Here is a 14176-nt window from a genome sequence, read left to right as displayed (position 1 = left end):
CAATACTAGTGTACACTGTAATTACACATGCCCATGCCTTCTGCAGAATTTTTTAATATACAAACTATCTCTCACCAAGGTAGGGTGACCCCCCCCCCAAAAAAAAAAATAATAAATAAATAAATATAAAGAAACACTCATTCATTCAATGGCTGTCTTGTCAAAAGTCACAAGACATCACAATTCAAACCTCCAGGACTCAAGTCTGGCTAAGTTTTCCCTGAATCCCTTTATAAATGCTACTTTGCTCACACTCCAAACACCATGTCAAGCCATAAAAACTACTTGTTTCCAGTCATTTCAATCTGACACATTCACACAAGCCTGAGCAATATATAATGCCAGTGTTAAGTTAAAATACCCAGCAGGTAATTACTGTAATATACCTTATCCCTTTTATTATAAGTATCTTTCAGGGACATTTCAGAGCTTTCGTTTTTTATACATGAAATGTTTTGTACTGGTTGACCCTCAGTCTAGATGAGTTCATTTTACTGGGCTCAACCATGTACACCTGTGGTATGCATGTGACCAGTTTCAAGGGCTCTCCTACCAGTACAGCCTATGCAGGCTTCACTGTTGGCTTCTTGATCAACTAGCCTATTTGAGCTAGTGGCTTGCAGGCCCACAGTACCATCACAATCCAGTTGAACCAGCACTTGTAGCAGGAAGTTAAAAAAAAAGAGAAAATTGTAAAATAACAACCAAGGGTACAGGAATTAAGATTAATGACTATGAATTAGTACATATTGTAATGACTTACAGTCTTTCCACAGCCATTCTGACCAAGAATGAGAGTAAGAGGGGAAAAAAATTGAATCTTTCTTGGTTCATCTGGTCCAAAGCTTCGTATGCCTTGGATGGCCAACCTGTCAATTCGAGACATTTTGCTTGACTGGCACCTTCACTCAGTCTGAAAGATTAATGCAATTTGAGATATCTTAAGTACATGTATACCATATTAAATACAGAGAATCATAGATATAAGCTTCAGTAGAGCTTTCCAACACTACATTTTACTGTAACTTAGAGTAATACTGTACACTGGACCCTCGGGTAATGACGTCATCGGATAAAGGAAAATCGGATGACACTTTTTGCGTCAAAATATTGGCTCAGTTAACGACAAAGAACTCGGTTAAAGTCATTCGTCCCTAACGTATCCGCGCAGCCTGAGCGGCCCGACCACTCCATGTACAGCCAGTGTGCCATTGCTTACAAGCCAGTGAGGACGATTCCAAGTGTACATGCGATACATTTTATTATTCCATTGTTTTTAGTGCTTGTAACTGCTAAATAAGCCACCTTGGGCCAAAAGAAAGCTTCTAGTGTGAGCCCTGTGGTAATGAGGGTGAGAAATACTATTGAATTCAAGAAAGAGATCATCACAAAATACGAAAGTGATGTACGTGTCTCCAAGCTGGCCAGGTTGTATAACAAACCCCATACAACCATCGCTACTATATTGGCCAACAAAAAGGCAAACAAGGAAGCTATTGTTGCAAAAGGTGCAAATGTGCTTACAAAACAGAGATCGCAAATACTCGAAGATGTGGAAAGACTGTTGTTGGTGTGGATCAATGAGAAACAATCATCGGGAGATAGTGTTTCAACAGTCAATTAAATGTGAAAAGGCAAGGCAGTTGCATGATGATCTCATTAAGAAAATGCCTGGAACTAGTGCTCATATTGGTGAATTTAAGGCCAGCAAAGGTTGGTTTGAGAGATTTAAGAATCATAGTGGCATACACAGTGTGATAAGGCATAATGAAGCTGCAAGTTCTGACAAAAAAGTGGCTGAAAAATATGTGCAGGACTTTAAGGGGAACATAGAGACTCAACAATTAAACCTCAACAAGTGTTCAATTGTGACAAAACAGGCCTCTTTTGGAAGAAAATGCCAAACAGGACCTACATTACTCAGGAGGAAAAAGCACTCCCAGGACACAAGCCTATGAAAGACAAGATAACTCTCATGTTTTGTAGTAATGCTAGTGGGGATTGCAAAGTGAAGCTTTTACTCGTGTGTCACTCTGAAACTCCCAGTGTGTTCAAGAAAAACAGTGTCATCAAGACTAAATTGTGTGTGATGTGAAGAGTAAACAGTTAGGCATGGGTCACGAGGGACATTTTCCTCAATTGGTTCTATGACGTGTTTGGCTCCAGTGTGAAAATACCTCCTGGAAAACAAATTGCCACTCTAGTGCCTCGTGTTAATGGACAATGCTCCTGTTCATCCTCCGGAAGAGCGAATTGTGGGGGGAGTTTGGTTTCATCAAAGTGAAATTTTTGCCCCCTAACACCACTCCTCTTGACCTTAAGAGAGTTCTGGAAAGATCACTTCAGTATCCTCAGCTGCATAAACCTTATAGATAAGGCTTGGGAGGGAGTGACTTGCAGAACTTTGAACTCTGCTTTGAGAAAATTGTGGCCACAATTTTGAAGGGTTTGGGGCTAACCCTGAGTAGCCTATACCAGTTGTGGAATCTATTGTGGCATTGGGGAAGTCCATGGGGTTGGAGGTCAGTGGCGAGGATGTGGAAGAGTTGGTGGAGGACGACGATGAAGAGCTAACCACTACAGAGCTGCAAGAGCTTGAGGTGCAACAGCAACAGACCAGAGCTCAGGAATTTCCTTCAGAGGAGGGGGGAAGAAAGATGGAGGAAGTTGCCTTATTCAAATATTAAGGACATTTGTGCAAAGTGGACTGAAGTGCAAACCTTTATGGATGAACATCACCCTGACACAGCTGTTGCAGGCCATGCTGGCAACATCTACAATGACAATGTTGTGTCCCATTTTAGGGAAATCTTAAAGACACACCAGAAACAGAGCTCTCTGGACAGATTTTTGGTGCAACAGGGGTCCAGTGACTCAAGCTGGTCCTAGTGGCATTATAAAACAAAGAAAGGAGGTAACCCCAAAAAAGAACTTGGTACCTAAAGTCCTTATTGAAGGGGATTCCCCTTCCAAACAATTGTAAACTCCTCCATCCTCTGCCCTCCTCCCATCTCATCACTCTTCAAATACGTCTTCAATAAAAGTGTCATTTTATTAATTATTAATGTATTTATTCTGTATGTCTCATTGTTTTCTGTGTAGGGAAATGTATATTTCACGTAAAAAAATTATTTTGTTTAATGCTTTTGGGTGTCTGGAACGGATTAATTGGATTTCCATTATTTCTTATGGGGAAAACTAATTTGGATAACAACAGAATCAGTTAAAGACAAGCTCTCTGGAACGGATTAATGTCGTTAACTGAGGATCCACTGTATTAACCCTTAAACTGTCCAAATGTAGATCTACGTTGACGTGTGTAGCGCTCCAACCATGATTTTCTCCATTTGAAAGCATGTAAAATCGGACATAAATCTACGTTCGGAGCACTACGCACGTCAACATAGATCTACGTTTGGACAGTTTAATGGTTAGTACTATTTCCAACTATCCCTTACCAAGACAGAACATGAGCACAATGTCTGTGAAAAGTGCACTCCTGTCACAACTTAGTAATAAATATTTATACTATACAGGAAAACAGAATTTGTAGATGAACATCATCAACACAGTTTGCCTGTGCAAGTTTTTTTTTTTCAGTTAATATAAAGAGATGTACAACAAGTATATTTACACAAGCAGTCAGGCAAGTGGCTGGGTCAAGCCAGGTCACAGAGTTGCCCACATCATTTTAATGTCTGTTCTCACTCACACATGCAACCATCATTCAGTTTCAAATTTTCCCCTGGATTTGCAGTCTTTGAGTAACTATTAACACATTAACCCTTAAACTGTCCAAACACAGATCTACCTTCATGTGCGTAGCACTCCAACAATGATTTTCCCCATTTGAAAGCAAGTAAAAAAAAACAAGATCTACGTTCGGAGCCCCCCCCCCCCCGCAAGTGAACGTAGATCTACGTTTGGACAGTTTAAGGGTTAAGTAAAGAGCAACTAGCAATGGTGGTGGCAAGAGAAAATCAATGAATCTCAGTATATTATGCAGAAAATTGAACTAATAAGGAAGCTTGTTTGCCATTTTAGTGATACGGGTATGTGCCAGTTTACACCTCGTCTCTCCACCAAAAAAAGTATATGTACTGTCCTCTACTCCACATATACAGTACTAATATACCTTCAACTTCATTTTTATTTACAATACATGTAGAGTACTGTACTGCTTTACAGGCTACAATACTGTGTGTCTAGTCTTCTGAATCAACAGGTCAAGTCCACCGATTCCAAACTTTACCAATTTATGTTGCAGTCGTGAAAAATAAAATTTCATAATTCAAAATCTAAGGAAAACTGGCAATAACGAATACCTCCCTCCCCCCTCTAATCTTCAATAATTTGGTATTTGATATACGTACATCTAATATCAATGCACCACAAAGAAACAAGCAGAGGTATATACAGAGAAAGATCGCAGTCAGCAGAATTTGAAACCACATCATGGGAGTCTGGCAAGGTTCGCCAAGTGACACTCTAGACCACTCGGCCAAAGATGCCTCAAAAGCAAGGCAGCCTGGTTTATAAGCCGTTTCTTCATAGCCTGGGAACACCAGTGGGCCTCAAGCATGATTTCAAGCTATTTCATTCTCCTCCTGTATGCTCTGATCTCATAAGCGATTTTTATATCACCGCACCATGTAGAAACAAGTGGAGGTATAAACAGAGAAAGATCACAGTCAATAGGATTCAAGTGGTCTAGAGCGCCACTTGGGGAACCTTGCCAGAATCCTCTGACGTGGTTTCGAATCTTTCTAACTGCAATCTTTGTCTGTATATATACCTCTGCTTGTTTCTGCATGGTGCACTGATATAAAAATTGCTTGTGAGGTCAGAACTTACAGTAGGAAAATGAAATAGCTTGAAACCATGCTTGAGATCCACTGGTGTGCCCAGACTAAGAAGAAACGGCTTATAAACCAGGCTGCCTAGCTTTTGAGGCATCTGTGGTCGAGTGGTCTAGAGCATCATTTGAGGAACCTTGGCAGACTCCCCTGATGTGGTTTTGAATCCTGCTGACTGCAATCTTTCTATGTATACATATGACACCTTGAAGAGCCCAGAGTAAACAGCATTTCAGGCAACTTTGACTAGGACACAGGCGGGAGAGATACACGATTATATACACCTGGAAAATCCTAATGGGACTAGTACCGAACTTGCACACGAAAATCACTCACAACGAAAGCAAATGATTCGGCAGACAATGCAACATCTCCCCAATGAAAAGTAGGGGTGTCACTAGCACGTTAAGAGATAATGCAATAAGTGTCAGGGGCCCGAGACTGTTCAACTGCCTCCCAGCATACATAAGGGGGATTACCAATAGACCCCTGGCTGTCTTCAAGCAGGCACTGGACAAGTACCTAAAGTCGGTACCTGACTAACCGGGCTGTGGCTCGTACGTTGGATTGTGTGCAGCCAGCAGTAACAGCCTGGTTGATCACGTGCTGATCCACCATGAGGCCTGGTCACAGACAGGGCCACGGGGGCGTTGACCCCCAGAACTCTCTCCAGGTAAACTCCAGGATCAGGAACACAGTGGTCCATGGCCTGGTAGGCAATGCTCTCACTTCACATGCTGAGGGTCTGTGGTTCAATCCCCAGCAAGGGCAGAAACTTTGGCCATTTCCTTACACCTGCTCTCCCGTTCACCTAGTGAGCAAGTAGTTTCCTGGGTGTTAGTTGACTGGTGTGGGTCACATCCTGAGGGAAAAGACTGAGAACCCCAATGGAAATACTATGACAAACAGTCCCTCGATGCACTGCCTTTCTTGGGTTATCCTGGGTGGCTAACTCTCCGAGGTTAAAAATCCGAACAAAATCTCATGTGGTGTTCTCTAAGCTTGTGTTGATAGGTGGGAAATTTCTTAGTTAAAAAGGACCCCAGTGGAAATAAGTCACTGACTTTTTGGGGTTATCCTAAGTAATATACACTATGTATGATAAATGTATTTGTGTACCTGTGCCCCAATAAATTTACCAACTTAAAGCTAATTATACAACTGAATAATACAAAGTTTTAAGTAATGAGCATGACAATTTGTTAATAATTTCGGGTATCATTATTTGGATTGATAAGGCATGATAAGGACTTAAGCTAGCACTGATAAAGACAGCACATTATAAAATTGGCTATTTTACATAAATCAAGTTTGATCCGACGAAGTGGAAAGTAGCTTCCAATCTCTTGGATCAAGAGCCTTTCAGCAGGATCAAGGCATCACGTGTTGAAGCTTGATAAAACAAGTTTGTACCATGAATAAAAGTACACAAGGTAGCACCAATTCCTTAGATCAAGAGCCCTTTACCAGCATCAAGGCACCGCCCCTCCTTTCTTCAAGGGTCCAAGAGCTACACAAAAATGCACATAACACAAAAAGGATTTGAATATCTTCCAGTAACATTGGGGTATCTATCATATAGCAGTAACATAACTATTTGTTTATCTAAAACGAATATATTCAAAATATAATTAAACAAATGACAACACAAATGGCCTACCAAGCAGTATAATTAACTCAAAACAGGCGAATAATGAAGTGAAATAAGTGATGAGAAGATGAATGTGATTCCCGCCACTCAACAGTGTTGTTGACTGCTGCTGCTGCTGCTGCTGCTGCTGCTGCTGCTGATGTAAGCTGACACTGCTGACACTTGCTGACATCTGCCTCCTGACGCAACAGTTAGCATAAAAAAAAAACAATAAATAGATTTTTATTTCCAGAAAGTGGACCTTGTCACAAAATTAAGAAATTATGGATATCCAATCCTTGCCAGTTTGGTGATAATTTATTCCTAAAACTGTCCAATATCAGGGTGGTTTTGCTATTGTTTCCTGCATGTTATTAATACCTATTAATACCACGTATTATACCCTTAAAATAAAAAAAAATAAAACCATGTACATTTGAAGACTAGAATATTTTTTTCCCTAAATACTGTGCATCTCATGGACCTTCAAATTATTGAATAGTTGTGTACCGAATAAGTAACTTTATAGAGCCACAGGAACACATAAATAAAATTAACATACATAGTGTAAATTACCTATGATAACCCCCCAAAAAAGTCAAAGTGACTTATTGCCACTGGGCTGAGTCATAGGCCAAATATTTACTTTATTATGCATTCCCCTGCAGGTGGAGAGTACTTCTGAAGAAATGTTGAAACTGATTAATTTTATGAGCCAAAATACTGATGAGAGTGATTGCCTCTTTACCGAGTATGAATTAGATAATGCATTAACCAAAGGTCGATCAACTGCTCCTGGAGAGGATGGTATAACCTATGATATTCTCAGAACTCTAAGGCACGTGCCTGATAACCCTTTGTTGGCACTGTATAATCTCAGTTACATTGAGGGCGTTCTTCCTACTTCCTGGACCAATAGTCTCATTGTGCCTATCCCTAAGCCCCAACAGCCTGATACATTTAGGCCGATCTCCTTAACTAGTTGTCTTTCTAAAACTTTTGAAAGAATGATGGAAATAAGTCACTCTGTCTGACTTTTTTGGGTTATCCTAGGTTCTCTACACATATGCTGCTATGTATGATAATTCTATGTAACTGTATTTGTGTATACCTGAATAAACTTCAAGGACCATAACATTGTATCAATCGCATCTGCTAGAAAAATGACAGGATGGATAATGAGAACCTTCAAAACTAGGGAGGCCAAGCCCATGATGACACTCTTCAGGTCACTTGTTCTATCTAGGCTGGAATATTGCTGCACTCTAACAGCACCTTTCAAGGCAGGTGAAATTGCCGACCTAGAAAATGTACAGAGAACTTTCACGGCGCGCATAACGGAGATAAAACACCTCAATTACTGGGAGCGCTTGAGGTTTCTAAACTTGTATTCCCTGGAACGCAGGAGGGAGAAATACATGATTATATACACCTGGAAAATCCTAGAGGGACTAGTACCGAACTTGCACACGAAAATCACTCACTACGAAAGCAAAAGACTTGGCAGACGATGCACCATCCCCCCAATGAAAAGCAGGGGTGTCACTAGCACGTTAAGAGACCATACAATAAGTGTCAGGGGCCCGAGACTGTTCAACTGCCTCCCAGCACACATAAGGGGGATTACCAACAGACCCCTGGCAGTCTTCAAGCTGGCACTGGACAAGCACTTAAAGTCAGTTCCTGATCAGCCGGGCTGTGGCTCGTACGTTGGTTTGCGTGCAGCCAGCAGCAACAGCCTGGTTGATCAGGGGCTGATCCACCAGGAGGCCTGGTCACAGACCGGGCCGCGGGGGCGTTGACCCCCGAAACTCTCTCCAGGTAAACTCCAGGTAAACTTACTACAGAATCAGACACCAACTTTCCCCCTACCTCTATGGGTTCATGAAAGGTAAAAGTGTGCAGAACTGTATTTCCACCTTTCTCACTGCACACACCTCTACTAGTTTTACCACTTTTCTTGATCTAAAATCTGCATTTGATATTGCGAACAGAACCGTTATACTACATGAACTAGCCAAAATGAATATTGGTGGTAGCTTACTCTGCTGGATAATAGGATACCTGTCAAATAGAGTATCCTCTGTCCTTCAGAAGTGATTCTAAAGAAATGTCTTTAGGTACACCGCAGGGAGGAGTTCTTAGTCCCATGCTATTTAATATTCTGATTAATGCTCTCCTAAATACTCTACCTGCCTCACCTAAACATATAGCTATAAGCTATGCTGATGATATCATGATCCATACAACAGGACATAAGAAGATGAATACCATTCTTAATGAATCTCAAGCAATTTGTAATCGACTAGGCCTCATACTATCTTCCTCTAAAACAAAGATATTAACAAGCAAACGACATCCCCCACCCATCTATTTGCAGGGTGAAATCATTAGCTACGTTAAAACTTACAGATATCTTGGTGTAGATGTACCCTTTAACAAATCCACTATACCACAACTAAACAAGAAATGCAAAGCTAGGCTAAATGCTCTCAAAGCTGTTGCTGGCTACAATCCCAACTATGGTGCTAATGTGAGAATCGTGAGAATGATGTACATAGCCTATGTTAGGTTCTTAATTGATTATGCTGCTCCCATGTTGATATTAGCTAGAGAAAGTTCTCTCCGACCCTTGGAGTTAATGCTAAATGAAGCTCTCAGGATTATTCTTGGCTGTCCCAGATCTACAAAAGTTCTTAACATGAGGAAGGAGCTTGGTATTTCTAGTATCAGTGATAGGATTGTTGAAATTAACACTGTACTCGGTATTAGAATGTTGAGAAACGAACCAGACACTGTCACAGTGAATCTTACCAAGTGTCTAGAGGTAGATACACACAGATCTAAATGGATTGTGAAAACGTGCAATTGCATTAAGTTTTATAACCTGCATGAACTGTATCACTGTAGGCAACAAGAGCATTTCACCCCTCCATGGAAGATGTGTTCATTTAATATCACATACCTACAAGTCCCTCCCAAGAAGCTTATTGCTAGTAATCCCTTCCTTAAATCTCTTGTTAGAGCAACTGCTCAAGAAGAAATTTCTCACCTAGCTGGTAGTAATAAGTTATCACAAGTTATATACACTGATGGATCTAAACAGGAGTCTTCTGGCAGGGCTGCATCTGCTCTTGTTGCCACCTCCCTAGTTAAGAACGATAATAAATTTGTTGAGTTAGGCATAAGAATTAACAACTGGGCGTCTACACTGCAAACTGAATTGTTTGCAATCCTAATGGCGCTAAAGCTAACCTATGATACTGAGCTTGACTCTATCATCATTACTGATTCTATGTCATCACTGAAGGCTCTTGACTCATATAATGACTCCAACAACATGCTCATTGGAGAAGCCAGGTATAGATACTCAAAAATTAGGGACAAAGGAATTAATGTACAATTGCTATGGATCCCATCACACATTGGATTACTCCTTCATGATAAAGTTGATATGTTAGCCAAGAAGAGTACCCAGAAGAAGAATGTAGAATATAAATTTGGTATAACTGTGTCTAGCATTAGGAATAATATTAGGAGAGAAGTAAATGATGAAAATGATTGTTATAGGAATGCAGTTAGAAGCCTGAGTAGATCTATAACCCACTATGATAACATGAACGTAGATAAGTATGTTTATGGAGCAACTTGCAATGTGAACAGACTGACTGATGTTGTAGTGGCCAGGCTTAGGCTTGGTTACAAGTACTTCTGGCAGTTTGGGAGACACACACATGATGATCAAACTAAATGTAAATTATGTGATCAGGCATATGGTCACTCTCTTGAACACTATGTGCTTAATTGTCCACTTATTGAGGAATACAGAGACAGACAGTATAATAACCTATGTGACATGTCAAGATATCTTATTAATGAAAATAAGATACCAGATATACTAAGCAAATTTCCTAAATTTGCTTGTAACAGATAAGTGAACTATAGATATGTAGATATAAATCCATATGTATTCCTGTTAACCCTTTGGGGCCTAGTTCCTAGGCCTTTTGTGTATCCATATGCTCTCGCGCTACCGTCCACAGGATGGATATGGGGTGCACAATAAACTAGCTACTTCGGTGGCAAAATCTAAATCTAATCCCTGCAGGTCACAAAATATGCTCCTCAGGAGTGGGGAATATGAGGCCTTCTGAATGAATTATTTTTCTTGAAGTTATTATATAATTAACCTTCAATAAAATAACCTACATTTTGCAGTATATCTAATCAAAATTTCTTGAATGCGACCTTATTACAACTAACTTTAACGCTGCCTTACAACATATAACAAAAAAAGTATCCAAAACGGTGGGGATCCTCTCCAAGATACGATACTACGTGCCGCAAACTGCCTGTGGAAAATTGCATTTATCTGAATGTAACTAATTATGTACATAACAGTAAATGATAACAAAGATAATTATTATTTATCAATGTTACATAGACAAGTAGGAATCTGGGACACCTAGGTCGCAAAAAATGTCCCCCTTCGATACCTACCACTGTCATAACCACAAGTTGCTCTGGACCTATTAATTAAATGAAATATACATACACCAGGAATACTGGTAAATATATAAATTTGTGGACAGTATATTAAAAATAATAAATGGTTATATATATACACAATTATATAACAGAAGGAAAATATATCTTAATATCACTCACCAATTTGACTGGAGATTAATGTGTATCATACTCAGAAAACCTCACTCTAACTAAATCTATGAAAATAATGCTGGCCAGAATTACACACAAATCTAGAGAGCTTATCTGAGGTTCCTGGAGCTGTCTTGTCCAGTCGTCTGATATCTCAAGTTATGAAGGAATACACATCCACCAATTTCGCCTCCTATTTGAGAGGTGTCAACACAATTTTAACCTCTAGAGCACGAAAAATTCTTCCCATTACACCAACGTTTGTATAAAATTCAAAACCAAGATGGCGAGTGACCCCCCCCAGCCGCGAGTGACCCCCCCCCCCATTTTCGATAACATACTTCTTTTAAAAATACAATATAGGGCATCTATATACCTATAAATTACAGTATTTCCGGAAAATATATACAGTATTTTCCACACTGCGGCCGGCCGGAGTTCGTTGCTAAACGACTCAAATTGCTCATTTGGCAATGGTGGAGGACCTGGGTACATATAGGATCTGGCATCCACACGGCGACATATTGCACAAGATTTAATCACCCTTTTTACACTTTGCCATCCTTGTGGAATCCAGAAAGTTTCCCTAATACAATTTAAGGTATCTTCAGCTATCATAACTTTGGGGTCCAGTCACTGGACCCATTGTGTACCTTTGTAATCTTTTGACTACCGCCCACAGGATGGGTATGGGGTGCATAATGAAGATGTTAAACTAAACAGTGTGTGTGTGTGTGTGTGTACTCACCTATTTGTACTCACCTATTTGTGGTTGCAGGGGTCGAGTCATAGCTCCTGGCCCCGCCTCTTCACTGATTGCTACTAGGTCCTCTCTCTCCCTGCTCCATGAGCTTGATCATACCTCGCCTTAAAACTATGTATGGTTCCCGCCTCCACTACTTCACTTTCTAGGCTATTCCACGGCTTGACTACTCTATGACTGAAGAAATACTTCCTAACATCCCTTTGATTCATCTGAGTCTTCAACTTCCAATTGTGACCTCTTGTGTCTGTGTCCCATCTCTGGAACATCCCGTCTTTGTCCACCTCGTCTATCCCGCGCAGTATTTTATATGTCGTTATCATGTCTCCCCTGACCCTCCTGGCCTCCAGTGTCGTCAGGCCGATTTCCCTCAACCTTTCTTCGTAGGACAATCCCCGTAGCTCTGGGACTAGTCTTGTTGCAAACCTTTGCGCTTTCTCTAATTTCTTGACGTGCTTGACTAGGTGTGGATTCCAAACTGGTGCTGCATACTCCAGTATCGGCCTGACGTAAATGGTATACAGAGTCTTGAACGAATCCTTACTGAGGTATCGGAACGCTATCCGTAGGTTTGCCAGGCGCCCATATGCTGCAGCAGTTATCTGATTGATGTGCGCCTCGGGAGATATGCTCGGTGTTATACTCACCCCCAGATCTTTTTCCTTGAGTGAGGTTTGCAGACTTTGGCCATCTAAACTATATTGTGTCTGCAGTCTTCTTTGCCCTTCCCCAATCTTCATGACTTTGCATTTGGCAGGGTTAAACTCAAGGAGCCAGTTGCTGGACCAGGCTTGTAGCCTGCCCAGGTCTCTTTGTAGTCCTGCCTGATCCTCATCCGATTTGAGTCTTCTCATTAACTTCACATCGTCCGCAAACAAGGACACTTCTGAGTCTATCCCTTCCGTTATGTCAGTCACATATACCAAGAACAGCACAGGTCCTAGGACTGACCCCTGTGGAACCCCGCTTGTCACAGGCGCCCACTCTGACACCTCGTCATGTACCATGACTCGTTGTTGCCTCCCTGTCAGGTATTCTCTGATCCATTGCAGTGCCTTTCCTGTTATGAGTGCCTGATCCTCTAGCTTTTGCAGTAACCTCTTGTGAGAAACTGTGTCGAAGGCCTTCTTGCTTCTTGCAGTCCAAAAATATGCAGTTGATCCACCCCTCTCTCTCTTGTCTTACTTCTGTCACCTTGTCATAAAACTCTAGTAGGTTTGTGACACAGGATTTTCCTTCCCTGAAACCGTGCTGGTTGTCAATTATACACTTATTTATTTCCAGGTGCTCCACCACTCTCCTCCTGATGATCTTCTCCATGACCTTGCATACTATACACGTTAGTGATACAGGTCTGTAGTTTAGTGTCTCATGTCTGTCTCCCTTTTTAAAAATTGGGACTACATTTGCCATTTTCCATACCTCAGGGAGTTGCCCAGTTTCAAATGATGTGTTGAAGATCTTTGTTAATGGCTCACACAATATCTCTGCTCCCTCTTTAAGGACCCATGGAGAGATGTTGTCTGGTCCCACCGCCTTTGAGGTGTCAAGTTTACATAGCAGCTTCTTCACCTCCTCCTTGGTTATATGTACCTCATCCAGCACTTGCTGGTGTGCCCCCCTGTTCTGATTTCCTGGAGTCCTACTGGTTTCCACTGTAAATACCTCTTTAAATCTTGTGTTGAGCTCCTGACATACCTCTCGGTCGTTTCTTGTGAATTCCCCATCACCCTTCCTCAGTCTGATTACCTTGTCCTTGACTGTTGTTTTCCTCCTGATGTGGCTGTACAACAGCTTCGGGTCAGTCTTTACTTTTGATGCTATGTCATTTTCATATTGTCTCTGAGCCTCCCTTCTTATCTGTGCATATTCGTTTCTGGCTCTTCGGCTAATTTCTTTATTTTCCTGAGTTCTCTGTCTTCTGTACCTTTTCCATTCTCTAGTACACCTAGTTTTTGCCTCCGTACACCTTTGGGTGAACCAAGGACTCGTTCTGTTCTTCCCATTATTTCTGTTTCCCTTGGGAACAAACCTCTCCTCTGCCTCCTTATATTTTGTTGCCACATAGTCCATCATTTCTTGTACTGGTTTTCCTGTCAGTTCCCTCTCCCACTGAATGTCTTGAAGGAAGTTCCTCATGCCTGAGTAGTTCCCCCTTTTGTAGTTTGGTTTTCCCAGCCTATTCCTGCTACTCTCTCCACTTGGAGCTCAACTATGTAGTCGAAGCACAGAACCACATGATCACTAGCTCCCAGGGGCCTTTCATAC

At 41.2% G+C, this 14176-nt stretch overlaps 1 protein-coding gene across 2 annotated transcripts in view; it reads right to left on the bottom strand.

Moving 5' to 3' along the window:
- The window catches only part of rad50 (DNA repair protein rad50), a 208353-nt gene extending 201694 nt beyond the window's left edge, over window positions 1-6659 (bottom strand). For both annotated transcript variants that reach the window (XM_070094544.1, XM_070094545.1), the window contains exons 1-2: window positions 6517-6659; window positions 764-913 (exon numbers count right to left, since the gene is read on the bottom strand). In XM_070094544.1, the coding sequence (XP_069950645.1) occupies window positions 764-886 (123 nt within the window). In that variant the 5' untranslated portion in view covers window positions 887-913; window positions 6517-6659. The remainder of the gene's footprint in view (window positions 1-763; window positions 914-6516) is intronic.
- Between the last annotated feature and the right edge of the window lie 7517 nt (window positions 6660-14176).

This window comes from Cherax quadricarinatus, chromosome 46 (genome assembly GCF_038502225.1).
Source record: "Cherax quadricarinatus isolate ZL_2023a chromosome 46, ASM3850222v1, whole genome shotgun sequence".
Classification (NCBI taxonomy): Eukaryota; Metazoa; Arthropoda; class Malacostraca; order Decapoda; family Parastacidae; genus Cherax; species Cherax quadricarinatus.
The sequence above is the reverse complement of the archived record's forward strand: the minus strand, read 5'-3'. Positions and strand labels throughout refer to the sequence as shown.